General features: G+C 43.6%; 1 protein-coding gene across 3 annotated transcripts in view; it reads left to right on the top strand.

Moving 5' to 3' along the window:
* The window catches only part of GNB1 (G protein subunit beta 1), a 137,224-nt gene that overhangs the window by 96,353 nt on the left and 15,319 nt on the right, over nt 1–25,552 (top strand). For all 3 annotated transcript variants that reach the window (XM_068240644.1, XM_068240646.1, XM_068240645.1), the window contains exons 6-8: nt 12,724–12,886; nt 20,023–20,089; nt 24,734–24,935. In XM_068240644.1, the coding sequence (XP_068096745.1) occupies nt 12,724–12,886; nt 20,023–20,089; nt 24,734–24,935 (432 nt within the window). The remainder of the gene's footprint in view (nt 1–12,723; nt 12,887–20,022; nt 20,090–24,733; nt 24,936–25,552) is intronic.

The following is a 25,552-nucleotide window of genomic DNA, read 5'->3' as shown; positions in this document are numbered from 1 at the left end:
ATTGGTTTGGGTAAAAGTTATAGCATTTACAAACTATGGTGCAAAAAGTGAATTTTCCCATTTGGAAGCATCTCTGACTTTTCTGAGCACCTGTCATTTTTCATGAGGTGCTAGAATTCCAGGATAGTATAAATACCCCCCAAATGACCCATTTTTGAAAGAAGACATCCCAAAGTATTCACGAAGAGGCATGGTGAGTTCATAGATTTTATTTTGTCACAAGTTAGCGGAAAATGACACTTTGTGACAAAAATATTTTGTTTCCATTTCTGCTAACTGGTGACAAAAAAATTAAATCTGCCGCGGGCTCACCATGCCCCTCTCTGAATACTTTGGGGTATCTACTTTCCAAAATGGGGTAATTTGTGGGGTGTTTACTGTCCTGGCACTTTGGGGTGCTAAATTGTAAGCACCCCTGTAAAGCCTACAGGTGCTCATAGGACTTTGGGCCCCTTAGCGCACCTAGGCTGCAAAAAAGTCACATGTGGTATCGCCGTACTCAGGAGAAATAGTATGTGTTTTGGGGTGTATTTTTACACATACCCATGCTGGGTGGGAGAAATATCTCTGTAAATGGGTTTTTTGTTTTACACACAATTGTCCATTTACAGAGAGATTTCTCCCACCCAGCATGGGTATGTGTAAAAATACACCCCAAAACACATACGACTTCTCCTGAGTACGGCGATTCCACGTGTGGCACTTTTTTGCAGCCTAGGTGCGCTAAGGGGCCCAACATCCTATGAGTACCTTTAGGATTTCACAGGTCATTTTGAGGCATTTGATTTCTAGACTACTCATGGTTTAGGGCCCCTAAATTGCCAAGGCAGTATAGGAACCCCACAAGTGACCCCATTTTAGAAAGAAGACACTCCAAGGTATTCCGTTAGGAGTATGGTGAGTTCACAGATTTTTTTTTTTTATTTTTTTTTTTCACAAGTTACTGGAAAAAAAAAAATCAATTTCCGCTGTCATTTCTCACTAACTTGTGACAAAAAAAATCATCTTTGAACTCACCATACACCTTATGGAATACCTTTGGGTGTCTTCTTTCTAAAATGGCAAAAGTAGTACAGAGGCGCCAACAGGGTAAAAACAATATTTCTTTAAAATGGATAAAATGAAGTAGGTAGCGGTGGACTTACCCCTCTAAAACAGACACAAAAATTGCTGTTTTAAGCAAAAATCAGTTTATTTACATACTCCGAAAAAGGTGCAACGCGTTTCGCGGGTATATCCCACTTCCTCGGGCAATAAATAGGAGCATATCACCAATGCGGTCCGGTACATAGCCTGGCACCTCTATCTAAAATAGGGTCACTTGTGGGGTTCCTATTCTGCCCTGGCATTTTAGGGGACCAAAACCGTGAGGAGTAGTCTAGAAACCAAATGTCTCAAAATGACTGTTCAGGGGTATAAGCATCTGCAAATTTTGCTGACAGGTGGTCTATGAGGGGCCGAATTTTGTGGAACCGGTTATAAACAGGGTGACCTCTTAGATGACAGGTTGTATTGGCACGGAAGCGCAGGATGTTCTCAAATCGTGACCTGGACATGGCAGCAGAGAACATGGGCATGTGATGTATTGGGTGCGTAGACCAATAGGACCGCAATACATTCTTTTTGACTAGTCCCATGTTAAGGACAAGGCCCTAAAAAATGTTAAGTTTGGAAACTTGGAGTGGTTTCCACCGAAAAGGCTGGGCATGTTAGCGTCTTGGAATGGCGGTTGCGTATTGTGTGGCATAACAGTTGGTCTCAGCCACAATTAAGTCATAGAGACCAGCAGTGATCAGAAAAAAAATTTGGTCACTCTGGTGGGGCAGGTGAGGGTTTGGCTGGGTGATGAGAAGCCTGCAGGGGGCTTCTGATTACTCGGCCAAACCCTCAGGGCCTAATCTGATGGATAGGAGTGCTAGGGGGTGACAGGAGTTGATTAGAGGGGAATAGATGCAATCAATGCACTGGGGAGGTGATCGGAAGGGGGTCTGAGGGTTTGGCCGCGTGATCAGGAGCACACACGGGGCAAATTGGAGCCTGATCTGATGGGTAGGTGTGCTAGGGGGTGACAGGAGGTGATCGATGGGTGTCTCAGGGTGTGATTAGAGGGGGGAATAGATGCAAGCAATGCACTGGGGAGGTGATGGGGGGGGGGGGGGGGGTGTCTGAGGGCGATCTAAGGGTGTGGGTGGGTAATTGGGTCCCTGCAAGGGGCAGATTAGGGTCTTATCTGATGGGTAGCAGTGACGGGGTGATTGATAGGTGATCAGGGTGTGGTTAGAGGGGAGAATAGATGCAAGCAATGCACTGGCGAGGTGATGAGGAGGGGGGTCTGAGGGCGATCTGAGGGTGTGGGCGGGTGATTGGGTGCCCACAAGGGGCAGATGAGGGTCTGATATGATGGGTAGCGGTGACAGGGGGTGATTGAGGTGTGATCAGTGGGTGATTAGAGGAGAGAACAGATGTAAATAATGCACTGTGGAGGTGATAAGGGGGGTCTGAGGGTGTGGGTGGGTTGTAGGTGCCCACAAGGGGCAGATTGGGGTCTGATCTGATGGGTAGCAGTGACAGGGGGTGATGGGTGATCAGTGGGTTATTAGAGGGGAGAACAGATGTAAACAATGCACTTGGGAGGTGATCTGAGGGCGGGTCTGCCAGGGCTGTGGAGTCGGAGTCGTGGAGTCGGGCAATTTTGGGTGCCTGGAGTCGGAGTCGGGAAAAAATGCACCGGCTCCGACTACTAATGAATTTGTAACTGTAATTAAAATAGAAAATATGATAATGTTCTATTTCTCAGATAATAGTCATTGAAAATAATGTATGTGTGTGTGTATATGTATGTATATATATATATATATAGTAATAGCTGTGCTTAGTCCACAAAAATGAAATAAACCAATCAAAATTAGTTACTTGTGCTGCTTCAGTAAAGCAGTCACCGTATTTTTAAGGTCAGATATACATATCTGATTGTGACTGTATATATGTGTACACAGGAATCTCTTATATATACTACATAACATCTATGCTGTAAGAATAAAGCCTGATGTGTAGCTGTGTCACTAATAGAGATGGTCAATGAGATGGAAATAATTCTGCATTGATGCTGATTTATGCAAATGTATGCACTCTCTTTGCTGATGAAATCAAATAATTTGATATGTTGTTAAAATTTGGTTTGGTGACTACAAATTAAAGGGTACCTGAGAAGGATGAAAAGAAAAGTTTTATACATACCTGGGGCTTACTCCAGCCCCCTTCAGGCTAATCAGTCCCTCGCTGTCCTCCCTCACCACCTGGAACTTCTGCTATGAGTCCCGGTAATTCAGCTAGTCAGCGCAGTCCAGCCACGTGCCGCTCCCACAGCCAGAAGCGTTCTGCACCTGCGCAATAGTGCTGCGCAGGTGTAGTATGCTCCCGGCGGCGGAGTGTGTGCATGCGCACTACACCAGACTGGCTCAAGTACCTGGACTCGTACCTGGACTCATAGCAGAAGATCCAGGTAGTGGAGGAGGACAACGAGGGACTGATTATCCTGAAGGCAGCTGGAGGAAGCCCCAGGTCTGTATAAAACTTTAATTTCTTCTGTCTCAGGTTTACTTTGTTACACAGTAGTACTATACTCTACATATGCACTCCCCACAGACCTGCAGGGAATCCACTGAGAATGCTGTGCACATTGAACACAGAGGTGTTGTCTGTCACCCATAAACCTTGTTCAGATTGTGCATGAAGAATGTGTAATAGAGGAATAATCTCCTCATTCCCCTGCAGAGTACCTGCACATCATTCTTACATGTACCCACACTTACATTGCCTAGGGCCTGATAGATGTTCTTTGTTCCGGTTTGTACCTTTTACAAGTACTCTTACCAAGGACTAGTTTTAGTCTAAAGGGAATATATATAGTAGTCTACATATTCTTCTCACTTCAGTTGTCTTGTAAAATTCCTAAGCGTTGGCAGTTAAGAGACGAATTTCATGTTACATACTTTTAATCAACAAAATTGTAATATGCAAATTAGAGGAGTCGGAGTCGGTGGAATCCTAAACTGAGGAGTCGGAGTCGGTGGATTTTTGGACCGACTCCACAGCCCTGGGGTCTGCGGGCGATCTGAGGGTGTGGGTGGGTGATCTGCAAGGGGCAGGTTAGGGTCTGATCTGACAGGTGGCACTGACAGGTGGTGACGGTGTGATTACAGGGGAGGATAGATGTATACAGTACACTGGGGGGTGGGGGGGTCTGGGGAGGCTCTGAGGGTGTGGGGGGGTGATCATGAGCCCCCATGGGGCAGTTTAGGACCTAATCTAAAATATAGCGTTGGCAGATAGTGACGGGGTGATTGATGGGTGATTGGGTGCAAACAGTGGTCTGAGAGGGTGATCAAGGAAGGGGGGAGGGTCTGAGGGATGCTGTGGGCGATTGGGGGGGGGGGGGTAGGATCATTGAGTTTGTGTGCTTACTAGTTGGGCTGCCTCCTGCCCTGGTGGTCCCTCGATCACTGGGACCACCAGGGCAGGAGGCAGCCTGTATAATACGCTTTGTATAAATTACAAAGCATATTATGCGCTTTCTATGCGGCAGATCAGGGGTTAACAACCCGCCGGCGCTTCTAAACAGCCAGCGGGTGGGCGGAGCCTAATGCCGGCGGATGCGCGCGATCCCCGGCAATTCAGTCCCCCAGGAGCCGCCGCCTCTCGGCGTTACGCTGTCCTGGGGGTGCCACTTTGCTGCCGCCCATAGGTAGTGGGCGGTCGGCAAGTGGTTAAGACATGAGGCTTGTCTGCCTCTTTGGACAGTCGAGATTACGGCCACCAACTTACCAGGCTAACAAGTGGTAGAATTGGGCAATAAGTCTACCTAGGCTTAGTTTAATATGAGCACCAAAGTAACTGCATCTATTTTCCTTGTTTATCCGTTATCATGCAAATTAAAAAGAACCCTTCCTTCAAAGCAGCCTTACTCTATAAGCACACATTGTAGTGCCAGTTTGGTCAGACAAGTTGAATTAAAACAAGCCAGTTTAGGTGGAGGGAGCTGGCTGTACACAGTTTTCCCAGTCTATGACTATTGACTTGGGAGGAGGGACAGGCTCACAGTGCAAGATGTCATTTTATGGTGCCTGCTGTAATGTCATTCGCTTACTATTCAGATTCACTTTAGGACCTTCCCCTTTAAGTCTTCAGCCCATACATCCGCATAGTTTATTTTGGGGAAATGGTGTTGAAATTTTCACTGATGTCATGTGCAGCTTCTGGCAGCTTTGTAAGGCAGCCTGGCTTAACTCATCTCTTCCTGCAGCACTGCTCTTATGATTTATGGCTGAGGGATACAGAAAAACAAATGGTGCTGTAAAGTAAACCTGTAGTTATGTAAACTCCACTGGTGAAGGTAACTGTACCCTGTGTCATTTTGAGAACAGTGTACATGGTTACCCAGATCAGGAAAAGTGCCATCTTCTCGGCCAGGAACAAGCTGCCCAGATTGAAGAGAAATCCTTGCTAGTTTAGACAAGCATACATCATTTTAAACTGCTCTTCATCTGTGTTGGTTCACACTACCTTGACTGATGGATGCGCTTGTTGCAGAAAATTGTTCCAGCTGTAATCCATGCCTGTGCTGCTGCAGCTCTAATGTGGTATTTCTAGCTGAGCAGCTTTTCTCTCCTTCCTGGCATTCGTGATTGGGTTAATTGATGCAGCAGAGTTCATGACCTCCTTTATTTGTGGTTTGCAGTTACTTCCTGTATCTATCGACACAGCTGAGCTTTCAAGAGCTGCCTGGGCTTCAAAGTGCTTAGCTTGGATTTCATGTTTACAGTTCTACTGCAGTGATATTGAGGTTAGGCTGAGGTGGTCCAAAGAGAGCCAAACACTGCAGTATAAAAATGCTCTGTAGTGTACAGCATGGTTTTCTTAAAGTGGAGTAGCTAATAAAATCATGCTTTGCTTAGCACAGTAGCCACTGAGCAGACCGGCTGTTACAGGCGTTGCTTCATACTTTTATTTCCTCGCATAATATTTGCTGTAATAACCAGATAGTGTGATTAAAGCTTCTATAGCAGCTTTTAGTATTCTTAATTAGAAGCCTTGAATATTTAACATGTTTTTGTGGGCTGCCCTCCTGCGACCAGTATAGCCATCTGTAAAGCCCCATCTACACTGGTAGATGCGGCTCCATTAGCCGCCGGATCCCCTCTTCCGCGTCCCCGCATTCGATTCCCCGCTTGTCCCCGCCGGCGCTGCTTATCTTCCGCTCAAATCCTTGCCATTGTCCCCTCGCAGGGAATCGGCGGTAGCAAGATCCGACCTGTCAGATCTTATCAATCGAGCCGCACCAGCTCAAGTAGTGGTAGACCTACCTCCCAAAACTAAACTAACACAATTTTTCAATGATTCCTTCCTTTTTAAGAAGGCAAACCACCATAAGCATTGCTTTTTAGTAGGAGGGTTGGTCTTTTAGTCCTATACTTTCCTAGTGGTTTGGGTCACCCCGTGCTGCTTGGTTAATCTGTTCTACTGATTAACACCCTATCCCAAAGAGCCAGATCAATTCCTGCCTTGTACTGTGGAGGACCAGAAATCTAAAACTGTCTACGTGTGGGGTTGGTGTGGCTCTGTAGAATTTAAAGCAATAGGCTTGCTATACACCAGTGGTTCTGGATCTAAGCCTGGCTTCTGGGGCATAAAGAGATTTGCATATTCAGTAGCGGTGCATTATGGGTAACCACAGATGTCCACTTGAAGCTGAATAATCGCAAATTCCATCGGTTTTAAGAAGGCAAACCACCCTAAGCATTGCTTTTTAGTAGGCAGGCTTTTTGGTCTTTTAGTCCCCCTATACTTTGTGGTTTTGGGTCACCCCAAGCTGCTTGGTTACTACATTGATTGATTTGATACTTTTATCAATTAGAGCGCTAAATGGATTTGAAAATGGTGTATTCCCGGTTCCTGGCAACAATCATGCTGACTAGAGCTGTTCTTTCACACATGGCTCCTGCCTCAGCATCCCTCACTAGTTTTCCTGCCCTACCAGTTACTGCTTCCTACCATCTTATTTTCTTCCAGTCACATACTAGAGCCAGTGTAAATAGGAGAGGCATCCATGCACTATTCTGCCATTTTTATGCTTATTGCTTTGAAATAGGAGATAAATCCGTAAAATGTCAGAAAGTGCTAATACACTGCGGCTTAGCAGCTGCGTGTTCATTTAAGGAGGTAATCCAATATTTACTTTTATTTTTCTATATATTTTGGATACCTCCACTGTTTATAGTCCCGTCTGATTTGAAGGTTAGCTGTTTAGTACGTTTAACAAATAAGAAAGAGGAGGACCAAGGGGAATTCCACAAGAAAACGGCAAAAACGAAAGTCCTTGCAAAAAGTGTCTGATGGGAATTGCCCTCTAGGGCTCAAGCACAGAAAGCTCTCTGAAATTTCCACACAACTGCAGTGTTTAGAGCTAGTTTTATTAGTTGCTGTAAGTTTAAGGTGTGGGCTTGTGTAGTCAGACTGCACTCTGATGCTTCTCCAAATACAAAGAGCCAGATGCACAATATAACACACTGCACATTCATTCAAGGGACACAGGAAGCCCCAGGGCTTACTTTGCTATGTAGTTTGGCAGGGGTGTGACTCTGGCACCATAGACTTGCAATTCATTTTTCAGCTAAGGTAGCTTGGCAGGTTGCATAGTGTTCTGATTTGTGCAAGTTCACTTTCAGCAGGTAGTTTTATTGCAGAACATGTGTTATGGCAGCTGCTCTTTACCACTTCATAGTTCTAATTACAAGCGGCAGAGCATGGAGGCCCTTTTGGAAGATGTGTTGCGGTATATTTCATAATTGGGAACCTAATTAGAAAAGTTAGTTCTTTTCTCTCTACAGATTAAGCTTGTAAAATCTGTACATTTTAAAATGCCCACCTGCTGGCACTGATCTAAATACAACAGCTTAGCAAATACATTTGTACTTTTTTGTGCCAATCAAGGACTTCCATTAACACGATATCTTGAGCTGCTTCAGGTGAGTTGTGAACAGCAGGCTCTGGGGGAGTGATGCTGGCTAGCTCAGTATTTGGATGTTTTCAGGTTATTGTTAAATGAGAAACAGACTGCTGAGGATAAGTCTGCTTATTTTTTTCCATTTTTATTTGTGCTACCTTTTTTTTGAGAAAGGTTTTGATCATTTGAGATCTAGATTGCGCACACATTAATATTTTTGGAGTCCAGTGTGCCGAGTTACATGACAAAGCTTTGTAAGTACAAGGGCCTTGTTTTGTAAAAGTACTAGTTAGTCATACGATCTGGACACTTAGCTTTTGCAGTGTTGGACTACTTTTCCACTGAACCGTGATTGCTGCAATGCAATTGCAATTTTTCTCGTGTGCTTTTCCCCATTTAGCAGCGCTTGCAGTTGGCTGCTCTAGCAGTCAAACGCAAGCCCACAAATGCAGCGCTTTCCGGCACTACAGCAAAGCGCACCGATGGGATAGGAGTGTTATCGTGTTGCCCTTGCAATCGGCAAAACGCGAGTGCACTGACTATTGAATTCAAACGCAGGGTCCTTAGTATTCACTGCAACAGCAAAGCGACACTCTTACTTACACCGTGATGTGCCCAAAACGGTTTTATTTTTTTTACTTTTATACTGATGCAAAAAGTTATGAAAATATTGAAACTCCTACATTCCCCTTTAAAGGCTGGTTTAGATGGGTGAACCAGTTGCTCAGTCTCTCAAATGCTTTTCTGCTAGCGACCAGGAAAGCATTTGGCAACCTTGTGTAGCATTCAGCAAATGCTTTGCATCTTAATCCCCGCAGGGGAACACAGAAGTGCTGTGGCTAGCTGGTCAGAATGGCACGAGATGGAAAATGATGGAATCAAGCCTGGCTTTGCACAAACTATGGTAAACAATTGTGCCAGCGTCTGTCCATTCACTTGAATGGACTGCGTTTAGATGATCGCTGTGGTTGCCGTTTAATGCAGTTTAGATATCCGTGTGAACTGGCCCTTGTTTGACATTGGCTAATGAAGGAAAACACTCACACACACTGCCTGTATAGGAAGAAAGCATCTGACTTCTTTTCTCCAATTTTTGCACTTCTTTGTAGCTCACTATTAATGTATTTCATGTTGTTGTAAAATATTCCACTTTAAAACTGCTTATAAAACCTGTTGCTGAGTGCCGTCTCCTGGCACAGTTCTGCCTTTGCAGCTGTAACAGGTTATGTAGCTCGCTTATGAAGATGTTATGCAAGTCCTATTGCCCATAACACCGCGGTGTGCTGTTACTGCCTTTAGATGTTTCAGCAAAGGCCAGGCTCTGTCCAGCTTCATTCTTTCATGTGTGTTGTCATAAGTCGATATTTACATTCTTATCCCACCTTTCTGTAGCATTAGAATGCAGTCTGGTTTAGACAGTATAACCTGTATGTCTTCTTTTCTTATAAAATGATTCTGCGGATTCTTGCACCAGGATGGTTTTGTGTGTTTTAACAATGCTGCTAAATGACAAAAAAGTGAACGTTTGTTAAAATATGGTCATATTGCACTAGATGTATGTGTGTCTCTGTCTCTCTCTCTCTGTCTCTCTCTCTGTCTCTCTCTCTGTCTCTCTCTCTCTCTCTCTCTCTCTCTCTCTCTCTCTCTCTCTCTCTCTCTCTCTCTCTCTCTCTCTCTCTCTCTCTCTCTCTCTCTCTCTCCTAGTTAAGCTGGTTTGAAATGTATAATTGTACCTTTAAAGGTTTCTATTCAAGCAGTCAGTTCTGTCACACCTGTTGATTTACTAGCATATTTACTGAAATTACTGGAGCTACAGGGTGTTTGTAGTTTACCATATATACTCTAGTATAAGCCGACCTGTGTATAAGCAGAGGTACCCACTTTTCCCTCAGAAACCAGGAAAAAATGATTGACTAGTGTATAGCGCTTTGTAATGCTCCCAAATTTCGGTGCCGTTTTTGGCTGAATCACGGAAAGGACCTATAAGTTGCATGTGCCACTATTCTGCCGTTGGACTGTGCTCCTGCCAATCTGTCTGCTTTTGAACATTAAATCTTTTTGAGTCTCCTGTGAAGAGATATGCTAGTCTGAAACCTGTCAGTAAAGCCTTGTACACTGGTATAAGCAATATCGCCAGAGAATGGTCAGGACTCTATCCCTTTGACATTGGGCTGAAGCTGTACAGACTCCTTGCTGGGGAGGTGCAGGGGCAAACCCAGGATTTTCAAGGGAGGGATTCCTGAAAAGTCTCCCTCAGCCACGCACAATACAGTATAATATGGTAGGACACCATGCTGGGTACACATAATGCAATTTCCTTTCCGACTGACAGGATCTGACAATTATTTCTGACAGTCAACTATAGCGGGCTGGGAAAGAAAGGGGGCAGTGCTGTGAGTTGCAGGATGCCTGCAGATATTCTGGTGTCTCAACTTGTGCCTGTCCCCAGACACAGCACTAGCCCTGGTCTGAGGGGGATTCTGGACAGCTGTAATTCCCCCCCCCCCCCCCCCCCCCCTGTTTGCCTATGAGGTGGGGGGGGCTGATTGTGGGCGCTCCTTGTGCATTCCTCTTAGAATAATGCTCTCAGCCAGTGCTTGGCCAAATCGAACCACCAATCTGATCACTGGCTGAGACTTTGGGGAGCCGCTTTGCGCTAGATTCTTGGCAGAGGTGGTAGTTATTGGTAGCATTTCATCTAGCATTTGTGCAAGGCTTAAGCGTGGTACACATGTATTGTTGCCTTCAGGAATAGGGACCTGATCCTTCAGACAATGTTTAGTGGTACACATGTCTCTAGCCTAGCAACGGGCTATGAAGGACAACGTGCGGTGCATGACACAGTGGCCACCAGTAGGCGGGATGAGAGCAGTTCTTTAGGCGATGTCATGGGGGCTACTGTACACGCTAGATTCTCAGCCAAGTTTAATCTAGCACGTGTGCCGAGCTTAATGGCTGGTACACACAATGCAATTACTCGTCAGGTAGCCGGGTCAAATCAATTATTTCCGTCAGGTCCGATCAGAATTGCAATCATTTTTCTGAAGGCTTTTGTATAGAAGTGAATGGAAAATGATTAAAAAAAAATCAGAAATCTGACAAATAATGGCTTTGACCCGTCTATTTGATGGGAAATTGCATGGTGTGTACCAGGCATAACCGGTTGAATTGCCACACTGATACCTACTGCAAGTGGCCTCTACCCAGAGGAAAGGTACATTTGTGGCATAGTAAAATGCACTGTAAACTACATCTTACACATTTTAAAGTATATATCTTGTTTTAAAGTTAAAATACCTTTTAGGGCCTTTATACACTGAAAATCGGCAAACGCAGTGTGATGCAATTGCGCTTTTTAATCAAAATTCTACTTGCAATTTTTGTGCATATGAGATTTTGCTGAAGCTGTCTTTTCCTGGTTTTCTGATGAACCTAAACGCAATGAAAATTGTTTTTTATGTGTTTAAGCGCAGCCCTTAAAAGCGCAGCAGTCACTGCGATTGTGTTTCTAAAAACACATGATACCACTGTGTACAGGTCATCACGATTTGTAATATTTTTTCAAAGGGACTTGCGATTTAAAAACGCAGCCAGTGTGTATAGGCCCTTAACGTGCACTATTTTCAACTTCTTCTTTCCTCCTTATAGAAGGTAAATTGTTTTTTTTTCCTGTTATCTCAAGAGATTATCACAGGCACAGAAAATAAGTAGAAAACCATTTCTATTAAGCTTTTAGTCTTTCTGCCTGGCCGTGTGGAAAGTAGTATTGTCCAGTTTATGTAATTACCGTATATTCCGGCGTATAAGACGATCCCCCAACTTTTCCAGTTAAAATATAGAGTTTGCGATATACTCGCCGTATAAGACTACCCCATTTCCAACGCACACCAAATAAAAATAAAAAAATCATGTACTGGTGCTGTGTATGAACAGATACTGGTGCTGTACTGTATGTGTTACCAGCCAGTATATAACAGTATATAGTCAATTGACTTGTTGCATTGGTCAACTCTACTTAAGTAGACTGGTCAGCTCTCCTTGTCTACCTGTTTATCAGAGCGGTATGGAAGAATAGATTGCGCTCCCTCAGCAGGGAGATCTGAGAGGCGGTAACATGAGAGGGCGTATCACCCCGCATCAATGACACCCGGCGTATAAGAAGACCCCCAACTTTTCAGAACATTTTCAAGGGTTAAAAAGTAGTCTTATACGCAGGAATATACAGTAAGACCCTTTCAGGCTGAGTTTACACTACATGCTTGTGTCTTTTACATGCGAGAAATCTCATGCAAATTATCACACGGAAATAACAAATATGCTAATTTTTTGTAATGGAAACTTTCCTATTAGCATATGTTCCTATGTGAATTTGGGTCCCCCCCCCTTCCCCCCCAAAAAAGATCACATAAACTCAGCCTTTAAGTACCTTGGTACCTTGTTTATCCCAGCAACAGATGTTCTTTAAGGCAGGCAGCATTTTAAAGTACAATAATCAAACAAGACCAAGAGATTTAAAAAAAAAAAAAAAATGTTCAGTAGTTTAGTTTTTTTTTTTAACACTGACCAACATTTGATGATCAGCACATCAAAAGCTGGAAATGCCTCCTATTATTGAGTGATGGATGGCTAATATGACATGATTTACTGCTTACTTGAGAATTAATGGAAACCTTTATTATTTTTGCTCCTGAGTTATTCTTTCTTTTCACATCTTGGCCTAGGTTCATGCAATTCCCCTGCGCTCTTCTTGGGTGATGACCTGTGCATATGCTCCCTCTGGAAACTATGTGGCCTGTGGTGGTCTTGATAACATTTGTTCAATTTACAATCTGAAAACTCGTGAAGGAAATGTTCGGGTGAGCCGTGAGTTGGCTGGGCACACAGGTGAGTCTAAATTACCCACTAGACCTGAAAACCAAGTCACACGGGTGAAATGTACAAAATATCAATGATTAAGCACAACTTTAATACAGTTTACACTTTGTATTCAGTTTGTCTAAGTTTTTAAGATAAAAAAAACACAACTGATTTGTTTTTGTTTTTTTACATGCAAGTTTATTGCACAATATTTCGTATTCCTCCAAAGCTAGACACTAGATTGAACCCAGCCAAGGTAGTGAGTTGGGGCTGTCTCGAACAAGAATACATATTTCTACCAAGGTCTATTAAAGGTCTGGCACATCTTTTTTTAAAATAACTGCTGTGCACCTTCTTGCGCAGCTGCTGATTGCTGCTTCATCATGTGCTGTGCCGTTGGCCGTCTTCCCCTTCCCATAGCAGTAGTGCGCATCGCCATTGTATACTAGAGCAACACATCTGTACAGCTCTTGTTCCCACCATGTCATCTCAAGAATCATGCTTGACACGGATTTATTTATCGGTCTAGTCATTTGGGACAATTTTAATGTGTTGCTGGCATTTGTGAGATGTTAAGAGCGCTGTCGATGCTGGGGTGGTGAGTAGTTTATCAGCACTTCATGTAATTGTAAGAATTCCATAAATTGATTAGTCCTGTGACTTTTGTCTTGATAAACTTCGTAGTACGAGTGACTGATGTGCAAAATAAGATTGTACAGGCGACAAGATTGGGAGTTTTAACTGAAATGAAATAAGATGGCATGGGAGGCAAGATTCGGAGTGGTGTAGAATTTAGGAGAAATGTTTACAAGATGTTTTTCTACTTAAAGTGGAACTGAAGATAGTTGAAGGGAAAAAAAGTTTCACTTACCAGGGGCTTCTGCAAGCCCCCAGCAGCAGTCCTGTTCCGCACCGGTCCTCCACGATCCTCTAATTCTCCCGCCACCAGCTACTTTTCATTTTGCTGCTGGGCTACTGTGCCTGCGTGGCTCTGTCCATGCGTATCCTTCTTCGTGTTCCAGTCCGCAATAGCGCTATTGCAGATGGGAACACGTAAAAAGGATACGCTTGGCAGGGCTACGCAGGCGTAGTGGCCCCTGGACTTGCAAGTTGAATGGAACGGAGGATTGTGGAGGACCAGTGCCGGGACAGGACGGCTGCTTTTGGCTTGCGGAAGCCCCAGGTAAGTGAAACTGTTTGTTTTTTAAAATGATCTTCAGTTCTGCTTCAAAGGAACGATCAGTCTCACAAGTATGTACATTTTATAAAAAGATTGTTTCTTTTGATATTATTTGTATCCAACAAATGTGTAGCAGACAGAAGGCTGGCAGTTAGGCAGCTAAATAACTGCACTTGGGTCTTGAGTGTAGATGTTTGCGTTTGAGCATCACTTCTCAAGCAGAGTGCCATACCTGTAACTATTTAAAGAAAAATATCCGAATGAAGTATTATGATGCACATCAACTGATTATGTTCCCTACTTGATCTTAACCTACTGTTATGACTGAACTTTAAAAATTTAGATTAATTTATTTGTTGAATTTCAATTTCCTCTCTACCTTTTGCACAGATTTGATTTCAGTAGATTTTTTATTTTTTAGATGAGTTCTAGATCTCAGTACATGATCGGCATTATGCTTACTTTGGTCTTCCACACATTTTTCCAAGTCAGTTGTTTCAATGTAGTTATATTATTGTGTGGACAAGATGCAAAGCTAATAATTTTGATAAAATCTGCCTGTAATCTTGAAAAAGATAGTCCCTATTTTTTACGGGAGGCAGCAAAATATTTTAGCTCTGAGGGTGGGTAGAATAACAGTGGTTTTGTACTGCATCAAGCAATACAGAACTGCGCAGTGGCAGAATCAATCGGTACACATCAGAATTCAGTTTGCTATGTAGAGCACCTGGTGATGTATCTGTCAGATGCTCCACATATTCAGCTTGGGTCTCATTCACACTAGTAAATGCTTTAAAATGTATGTAAAAATGCATAAATTTGTCAGGGAGATATTGTACATTTCCATGCATTTTCACATTTTTGAGTTTTACTGCATTGTTAAACCACTGTGAAGGGACATAGAGGGAAAAGGAAGCAAATTAATACAGCTGGGTTTATCTGCATGATCCATGCACTGAAATACGCATAGCATGTACTTCTGAGTTTTAATTGCTTACGAGTTGAAATGCTCTGCTCAGTAACTCACTGCTGTACTGGGAATGTTAAAATGAGTGTATGGACTTTCATGTTACCATGTTCAATGCACACTATGTGCAGCAAGTCAACTCAATGCAACGCACATTGTGTGCATGAGCCTGTAGTGATCTAGTAACATTTTGGGTAATGACATTGGACGGTTCTCAAGCTAATACCTGTTTTAGGAGGCTCTTGTACTGTACTGAATATTGTGAGCTATACTGGCTACAGGCTCTGTGGACAAAACATTAACCCGAAATACAGGTTGTCTCACTTTCTCAAATGGATTTCTTGGCTCACAACTGCTCCAAATGCTGCACAATTCAAGAAGAGCAGTATGTGCTAATCTGTCCAGTTTATACTCCCAATGGCTCAGGCTGTCAGGGCTACCACTGTAGGGGCCCGTTCATTTTACTCAAGTTGATTCCTGTCCTTACCATGTGACTTCCCATTACAAACAATATCACTGCTCACAGGCCTGTGTACAGGCCCTACAGAGGCCACCATGATATACGAGTGTTCTCCCCAGAATCTTTTTCCCAGCCGGGTGACATGAAATAGTAGCCGGGTGGCATGACCAAGTAGCCGGGTGAGATGAGAGAATGCAGAACTGGTGCATCTGTGAGCAACTCTGCATACAGCATAGGTGAGCCAATGATAGCCGGGTGCTCACCAAAACTAGTCGGGTGGAGCACCCGGCTAAAAGAGCCTGGGGAGGACACTGTATACAGTATATTAACACTCCCACTTCCCACATATAGAACCAGGATAGTGGCCTGCTCCTCCAGGCATGTTTATAGCATCAAAGTTGAGACTGGATGGCTAGATGGCAAACCGTTCAGTACTGGTCTACCATACTGCACATTCTAAAGTACATAAACACAATTGTATGAGTAGTATGCAGCTATGCTGCACAGCCAACAGTAACCCGATCTTTACGTAACAGAAAATATAGCAGCTGCACCTAGCACTCTACAGATTCACACATCACTACATAAATAACACCGTTAAGTATAATGTATTGCAGCCGCACTACAGCCAGCATATACTGTATACTCTTTAGTTATGGACACAGTAATTGCAGTCAGCCCCACCCCAGCAAATGGACAGTTCAGTAATGGCCGCCAGTCCCTTAACATGTATACAGTTCTCTACTGAAAACCCACCTCCAGCAACACATATTATATACATTATACAGTATAGTAGCATGCCCTCCACTACAGATTAACTTGAATACTCTAGCAGTGTTCCCCAACCCTGTCTTCAAGGCCCACCAACAGTGCATGTTTTGTGGAAATCCACAGAAGTAGCTAATCTGCTCTGCTGAGACACTAATTACCTTACCTGTGCAGGTTTGTGATTTTCTGCAAAACATGTACTGTTGGTGTGCCTTGAGGACAGGGTTGGGGAACTCTGCTCTAAAGTAATAGAGTTCAGTAAAGGCCACATTCACTCACCATGTTTCTTTATGTTGCTAATGACGTGCTCCCCAGCTCCAATACCAGAAGCATAGCATGACAGTTATACTACTGTAAAAGCAAAGCTCACATTGGTGCAGACTGTCATGACTGCCAGTGTAATGCATGTGTAGTTGACATTACTTCCACTTGCCCTCAAAACAATACCACAAATCCACTCTGCCTATCCCACTTCCGTTGTCCTAAAGTGTACATAGTACCTGCCCGGTCTAGTAAAGATTCTCACACTGGAGCACATAGCCATAGGCTTGTTCTACACCACCTGCTTACATGCCTATCCACATGCATAAATGCTCATTAACATTTCCATGCTATAGCACCACCCACATATAATGTCCTGTGACAGTCTCACAGCTGAGAATGAATGGAATGGTCCATAGATAATATACTATATATACTTGCATGTAAGCCAATCAAAGTATAAGCCGAGGTACCCACTTTTCCCTCAGAAACCAGGAGAAAGTGATTGACTTGTGTATAAGCCCCCTCCACAGTAGTCAGATGTGCCCCCAGTACAAGTCAGCTCCCCTCCCCATAGCCAGATGTGCCCCAAGGATGATACCGCTGTTTTTCAAGACACCACTAGATGGAGTCAGATATGAGACACATCGTGTTTGCCCTTAGCTCATCTGACCTTCTCAAAAAGTGCACTGCAAAAACAATAGTTGATATTCAGTATACATATATTTTGCAGAAATGGTGCACACTATGTACAAAATTACTTACACTAAAACTCAGTGCTGAACACATTTAATCCACTCCATATAACATCCATGATGGAGGCTTCCTTACCACCCACCTATAAAATGCATCTCCCACAGAAAACGCCTAAACTTTCCTAATCAAACAAAAACAGTGTATAGAGGTAAACCCCTGAATCTTTACAAATTCTGCCATGTCCACCGCACACGCATGCGTTTCCCCTGTCATTACGCAGTGGTGGTTGTAATATGCACACGCAGCACTGCGCCCACGCTGTTCATATTACAACTGCCTTTTAGATTTATAGGTGTGCTACTGTCTATAGCACAGAAAGGAAGTGTCTACCACCCTATTTGTCTACCCATGTGCAGTGTTCTCCCCAGGGCTCATTAAGTGGGCGGGCTGCTCGGCTGTTTTAAATTTCCCGGCCGCCTGGCTGAGGTGCCCCATATGTAAATTCTGGGGTGCCCAGCAGGAGTTTCCTGAATATTAGTAATGCGCGGCCGCCGGGTGCTCAATGCGGCAGCCGCCATCTTGTGGGCGGAGCTCACCGCTAAAAGCCGCTAGCCTGTAAGCCCTAGCCTTGCTCAGCCTGCAGCTATGGACTGAGGCTGAGCTGTTAGCATCAACACCGCCCCCTGCCCAATCACTTGATACAGCTGCCAACTTGTGGGCGGCACTCGCCGCTGGTAATCTTCAGCTACGATGAGGCTGAGCTATTGGGAGAACGCAGCCCGGTAGGCTGAGCTGTCGGGAGACCGCAGCCCGCTGTCCAATCACCTGGCAGGGGACGTGTTGTATTCAAACAGCAGGGGGCTGGAGAGCTTTAGTAGCTCTGCCCCTGCATGTGTAGTCTTCTGAAAATGGTGTCCTCAGCCTGGTTCGCTGGCCCCTGTTTTTTTTCTGCCATCCAGTTCTAGTAGAGGAGCTGTGAGTGCCCCAGTATGAGCTGTTTCAGCAAATCAAGTATCATGTTTATGGGAATGGATTATTCACTTGTCAGCAGGTTTGTTTTTGGTTTTACTTCCATTTGCTGACAGCCTGACAGGATAACATTAACTTGGCATTCACATATTTTGTTCAGGAACTACCCAGATTTGATGGTAATCTTATATCTGTATGTGCCTTTTTCAAGCACTCCATGTACTGCGGACCACAGCTTCAGCGTGTCCTGGAAGTGTGTGTGAGCGAGCGCGTGCATGCGTTTTTGAGATGTTTGCCACATTTTATGCTGCTGCATTGCTTGTTGGAAGGAACACTTGCTTTACTTAATGTATGGGATAAAGTGCTATCTGCGTTTCATGTATCAGATGTATTGTTAGCTGCCTTTAATGCATGGGATGTACCGTTAGCTGCCTTTCATGTTGGAGAGGTAGCATTTGCCACATGAAATGGAACCCACCATCCACCTAGCTGGAAAAAAAATTCTGTGGAGAACACTGCATGTAGTGGCTGCTGAAAACTGCTTTCACTGCCATTCTTCCTCACAAGCCTCTGATTCTTACTTTGGCCTCATTTCACTAAGATCATGCTGGAGATAAGGCAAGGGAAAACTTACCTCCACACAGTAAGAGTTATCTTATCCCTTTATTCCTTAAGTTACCTCCTCTGTAGTTTTTACACGCAGTTAATAAACAGCCTGTCTTTAACTGTGGAGTTATTTTAAGGATTGAAGAGTTAACTTAAAGACAGAAGAGTTAACTTTAGGTTTTCCTGAGGTAAAATGTTTCCTGAATACGACATGCCTCATCACCATGGTGACCACTCTAGAAACGTTATTAAAGACAGGAGATAAGCTTAGTGAATTGAGGCCATTGTCTGTTTCTACACAAGGGTTTGCTTTCTTAAAACAGAATTTGCGATAATTCAGGTTGGAGTGAGCTTGAGATGTCTCCCAGTGCATCACTGCTGAATATATGCAAATTAACCATTGTTGCCCTTATGGCCCGTTGCCACTATTGCGGGCGGAATCGCCTGGATTCCACCGCGGACGAAATTTTATGCGGATGCGTTTCCGCATGCGGGTGTCCCCGCGATTTCGAATGGCTAAGGTAATATGCGATTTTGACCATGTCACTGCCTGTGTACATTAGATTCCGTGTGAAATCGCGGGAAAAAACGCATGACAAAACCGCATGCGATTTCCCTATTGAAAGCATTTGCGGGCGAATCGCACACATTCCAGCCGCACGCGAAATCGGACAGCTCTGCCGTGCAGATTTCCCTCGCACACCAAAACGCTCCCGCATGACGCACAAGTGGAAACAGTCCCATCCACTTGTATTGCCTATGCGGACACCGCATGCGGATTCGCTATGGTGGAAATGGGCCCTTAGAAGCTAAACACACCTCCAGAACCACTGGATTGCAATGTCAGCTTAATTTGTACAGAGCCATAATAATCCAACATGCATACGGTGTTACAAGCCCTACTCCATAGAGCCAAATTAATCCATGCCATGCACTGATGAGGATCAAACAATCCAGAACTTGGTCTCCTGCAAAACAATATGAACAAGTGGTTTGTGAGCAACATTAAATCAGAATACCTTCCTTCATAGGCATTTTGTGCATTCGTTAGGAAATGGTGAAAAGGAGCAGTCCTTGCGTCTCCGTATCATATCCGTACATATCCAAGCAGATACTTAGGAAAACAGAACTATGCTTTCTGGGATATGTAGTTCTAAGCTTCACAATTCCAGTAGGGACAGACAGGTTTATTTTATGTTCAATATATTGCTGAACACCATTACTTTAAAGTTTTTTTTTTTTTTCTTTTCTTCTAGGCTATCTGTCTTGCTGTCGCTTTTTGGATGATAACCAAATTATTACCAGCTCTGGAGACACCACTTGGTGAGTAGGATGAATACATATGTACTGTATCTACACACATGCTAAGGTTTACAGAATAATTTAATCTCCCTAACTGTAACCGCCGGGCAGATTACTGCAGAGCAGCACTTCATACTCTTACTAATCCTCAGGATCCAGACAGTCTCCTCAGGCTCTCGAATCCCTCAGGTGAGATCGCCGCCTGTCGTGTTGACAGATGGCGATCTCACCATAGAGAACGCAGCCGGTAGGAGAGGAGGAAGAAATGTAGTGCTGGATCCCAGGGAGGTGAGCTAGTACAGGTGCTGCTGTAGAATCTATCTGGGGTACAATTATTTGTTTCCACCTGGATTGTAGGGTCTAAAAGCACAAAAACAATTGCATAGCTTTTAGACCCTAAAATCTAGAAAGAATCTTACCACCAAGGTTAAAGCCTGTATCCAAGTAGAGACATTTGCTTTGCGCATGACCATATGCTGCCTCCTCAGACCCTAGCAACTAGATCTGCTCATTGAGGCATTGCAGTAGTTTGTAGGCACAGACCGCTTATTTTGGTTTGTTTTGGGTACACCTGCAAATTAGGACATATCACTTGGCATGTCTATTTAGACACATTAGAGGCTGGCTATGCCAGACGAGTATGCATTCAAATTACAAATTAGAGGAGGATTTCATTGCACCCAGGGACGGTTTGGGGGCAGGCGGGTATCTTGCCCCAGGCGCAGTTTGTTGAATTCTTAAAAAGGCAGCACAATTTGGATGGGGAATGGCAGTTTGGGCGCCTAAACCTACCCTTTGGGCGCCTAAACCTACCCTTTGGGCGCCTAAACCTACCCTTTGGGCGCCTAAACCTACCCTTTGGGCGCCTAAACCTACCCTTTGGGCGCCTAAACCTACCCTTTGGGCGCCTAAACCTACCCTTTGGGCGCCTAAACCTACCCTTTGGGCGCCTAAACCTACCCTTTGGGCGCCTAAACCTACCCTTTGGGCGCCTAAACCTACCCTTTGGGCGCCTAAACCTACCCTTTGGGCGCCTAAACCTGACCTTTGGGCTCCAAAACCTGACCTTTGGGCTCCAAAACCTGACCTTGCCCCAAGCGCAACTTGGTCTAGATCCGTCCCTGATTGCACCGTGGATACCGGTGGCCTTGTTGCATATGAAATGTAGTGATTTACTATTGAGACTGAAGCATAGCAGACTGACCAGACACATGGCCAGTGTGGAAGGAAGGTAAAAAGTATTGGCCTACTGTTCTGCATTTCAAAGTATATGCCACTATGGGACCACCTGGGCTCTCCCACCCAAGCATAGTGCATAAAGCTTTTTTTAGAATAGGAGGATAAGGTAATCACCAAAATAGAAAATGTATGGTCTGTCTCAAACTGTTGTCATTCCAGGAGGTACATAGCCAATATGGGATGCCAAAACATCACTTATATTATGCGCAGGTCATATTTAAGTTCTTCAAATGTGAAAAGTTATGGATTTAAATGCGGTGAAGTTTCTGAGATCTTGTGTTATGGGGTGTAAATGTTTTGTTAAACTTTTCAAATAAAATGTGTAAAAAAAAAAAAAAAAAAACTTATATGGCAGTCTCCTTATCTTAGGGCTGGTGCACACCAAAAGCTCTTCTGAGTGCTTTTTAAAGCGCTAGTGCTTCGAAAAAGTGCTTGGCTAATGTATTTGTATGGGACTGATTACATTAGAGCGATGTGTTTTTTATTTATTTTTTTATTATTTTGAAGGTGATTCAGCCTCAATGTTAAGTATAGGAAAAGTGGAAAATCGCTCTGAAAACCACTAGGACAGAGCAATTTTCCAAGTGGTTTTTTAAAAACCTGTTCACTTCCAGCTTGGACTGTAAAAAAAAAAAAAGACATTAAAAATTGCTACACAAAAGTGCTCCCAAATTGCTAGGCATACCTAGAAAATGGCTAGGCACATGTCTAAAATCGCTTTAAAAAAAACCACGTAGCGTTTGCGATTTTGCTAGCTTTTTTATTTGTGCACTGGCCCTCAGTTTGGGCATCCTGAAAGGTACGCCTATCACTTCATCAGAATAAAGGGTTGTTCTACGTAGCATTTCTGTACCAGTATTTGCCATGTGCCACAGGTGTTGCTTATACGGGGAAACAATGTCAGATATATCCAGAACAGTAATTCATAATCCTATCACTCTGGAAAATATTTGTTAAATTCTCCTTAGTTCTTGAGTTGATGCTCCCCTCCTTTCCTTTAGTGATTTCAGTGGCTGATTACAAAGGTTTACGTTTAAAAGGAACAAGGTTAACACTTCTAGTAACTTTAAAGGACAACTAAAGTGAGAGGTACATGGAGGCTTCCATATTTATTGCCTTTTAACCATTTCAGCCGCCCAGACGTGATCCTCACGTCCAGGCGCCTGCCCTGCTGCGGTGCCACACTTCGGCGTGTGATCGCGGGCGTGCTCACGTGCTGTTCCCCGGTAGCCCTGTGATCCTTGAACGGGAACATGGTGCCCGATCACCAATGAAAATCCCCCAGCAGAAAAAACCGATGGTCTCTTACCAGAGGCCGCAGTCTTTCTGCAAAAAAGTTTTCCCGTCCTCCTTGTGCTTCAGATTAGAGAGATGCACAAGATGGAAAAAAAAACTCAAGGTTGCCATCTTGTGGCCAAATAGTAAAACTACATCTACAAACATTTTTTAAGGGAATTCACACACATTTTAACATTTAAAATTAACTGTTTATTTCCCACACCAAAAAATTACCCAAATAAAATTTTTAATGGAAAAAAAAATTACAATTAAAAAACAAAGAAAATGGTTACCTAAGGGTATGAACTTTTTAAATATGCATGTGAAGGGGGTATACTACAAACCTTTTTTTAAATAAGCTTGTAAATGGTGATGGACGCAAAACTGAAAAAATGCACCTTTATTTCCAAATAAAATTTTGGCGCCATACATTGTGATAGGGACAAAATTTAAATGCTTTAATAACCGAGACAAACGGGCAAATAAAATACATAGGTTTTGATTATTGTAGCATCGATTATTTTGACGCTATAATGGTAGAAAACTGAGAAACCATGCATTTTTTCAATTTTTTTCCTTGTTAATCCTGTTAAAATGCATTTATAAAAAAAATATTCTTAGCAAAATGTACCACCCAAAAAGTCTAATTAGTGGTGGAAAAACAAGATATAGGTCAATAACTTGTGATAAGTAGTGATGAAGTTATTAGCGAATGAATGGAAGGTGAAAATAGCTCTGCATAAGGTGAAAAATCCCTGCGGGCTGAAATAGTTAAACTATTCCATTTGCTTGGCATCCCTGCTGGACTATATGGCTGCAGTAATGTTTGAATCGCACCACAAACCAGCATGCAGCTAATCTTGCCAGATCTAACAAAGTCAAACATCTGATCTGCTGCATGCTTGTTCAGGATCTATGGCTAAAAGTATCAGAGGCAGCAGATCAGCAGGACAGCCAGGCAACTGGTATTAAAAGGAAATTAATATGCCAGCCTCCATATCTCTCTCGCTTTAGTTGTCCTTTAAGTATACCCAAACTACTTAAGACAAACTACTTAAATGTGCACTAGGGCTGAACGATTTTCGGTTTTAAACTGAAAATCATGATCAAGGTTAAGACAATCTTGAACGTCAGAGCTTTGGTTTTACTGCGGCTTTCTCTGCCGCTAGTACATGCTCTGCCTATGTAAATAAAACAGAGAGCTGCTGGAGAGGAGGCCAGTGAGGGGTTAACAAATCAGACCATGCCCCCTCTCTCTCCGGGTGACAGTCAGGCTGGTGAATGGGGCAGATACAGGAAGTACGGCTGGTCCCGCCCCTACCCCTGGAAGATGAAAAGATCCGGAGACATGCTGCCCGGGAAAGCCATTAGCACAGTAATTAACACTTCTGTAGCTCTCTACCTGACTGGGACAGTCTGCAACTACTACTATTACTGTGGTCCCCTCTGTCTGCCCCATGTGTGCTGCTGCAGCCTGGCTGGGGGGGGTGACTGACACTGAAAACATCACCTCGCTGCAGCTGCTGGCTGGACAGCTTCTAGCAATCACACAGCTATATATATATATATATATATATATATATATATATATATATATATATATATATATATATATATATATATATATATATATATATATATATATATATATATATATATATATATATATATATATATATATATATATATATATAATCCTATTGCCCTACCTCTACATATAGCTAGCTGACTTCCGATCTATACACTGCTCAGTACTGTGTGACATGACAGCAGTGACTCCCCATGTAACTTATCAGTGCTCAGGGGAGAGACGTGGAATACTTGTGTGATTGCTAGAAGCTGTCCAGCCAGCAGCTGCAGCGAGGTGATGTTTTCAGTGTCAGTGTGACTGTCACTCCCCAGCCATCAGCACACACGGGGCAGACAGAGGGGACCGCAGTAATAGTAGTTGTTGCAGACTGTCCCCCGCCAAGAAGAGTGACTGGATGGTCAGAGCGATCTCATCCATCGTTGTGTAGCAAAAATCGTGTACAAAATCGAAATCGCAATTTCTGTCAAATCGTGCAAATCAATCTTTTCCTAAAATCGTTCAGGCCTAATGTGCACTTTTTTTTACTATTGTAATTGACTCTTCCCTTCTGATTGCAGCGCTCTGTGGGACATTGAAACCGGCCAGCAGACAACCACCTTCACTGGACACACTGGTGATGTTATGAGCCTGTCCCTTGCTCCAGATTCCAGGTGCTTTGTGTCTGGGGCCTGCGATGCCTCAGCCAAACTTTGGGATATCCGAGAAGGAATGTGTCGACAGACTTTCACAGGACATGAGTCTGACATTAATGCTATCTGTGTAAGTTGTATGCCATATCCATAAACCTTGGTATGAAAAGTTGGGTATTTTTATTTAGCACCTATACAGTAGCCCAATGACGACAAAACTTTTAGAGACCGCGTGCCCAAATTGTGACCCAAAATCCTCTATCACAGAGTGCCAACATGGCAATTTATACTGAAAACTGGTTTTCATTAAGAAAAAACTTGTACAATGGCCACTCTTATTCTAAAATGCAGCTACAACTCCATGTATCAAATGCAGAAATTACCAGTTACTCAAGTGTTACAGGTGAAAGGGGACTTGATTTTCACCTGTAAGTCTCCCTGTGCTGTGCTAGACTGGATGTTTTCAGAGGGGAGGGGGAGTAAGGGGTGAATTACTTACTTTGAATGGAAAAAATAACTGCGTACCCACAGAGGGAGGATGGAGTGCCACCTCTGCCACATGTGCCATAGGTTTGCCACCGCTGGGCTACAGAGTGTGTGTCTGTGTCAGTCACCTGTTTATTGTTTAACCTCCCTGGCGGTCTATTAGGAACCGCCAGGGGGCAGCGCAACACTATTTTTTTAAATATTTTTTTTTTTTTTATATCATGTAACGAGCCTAGAGCTCGCTGTACAGCGGCATCCCCC

Source organism: Hyperolius riggenbachi, chromosome 6 (assembly GCF_040937935.1).
Source record: "Hyperolius riggenbachi isolate aHypRig1 chromosome 6, aHypRig1.pri, whole genome shotgun sequence".
NCBI lineage: Eukaryota > Metazoa > Chordata > Amphibia > Anura > Hyperoliidae > Hyperolius > Hyperolius riggenbachi.
The sequence above is the reverse complement of the archived record's forward strand: the minus strand, read 5'-3'. Positions and strand labels throughout refer to the sequence as shown.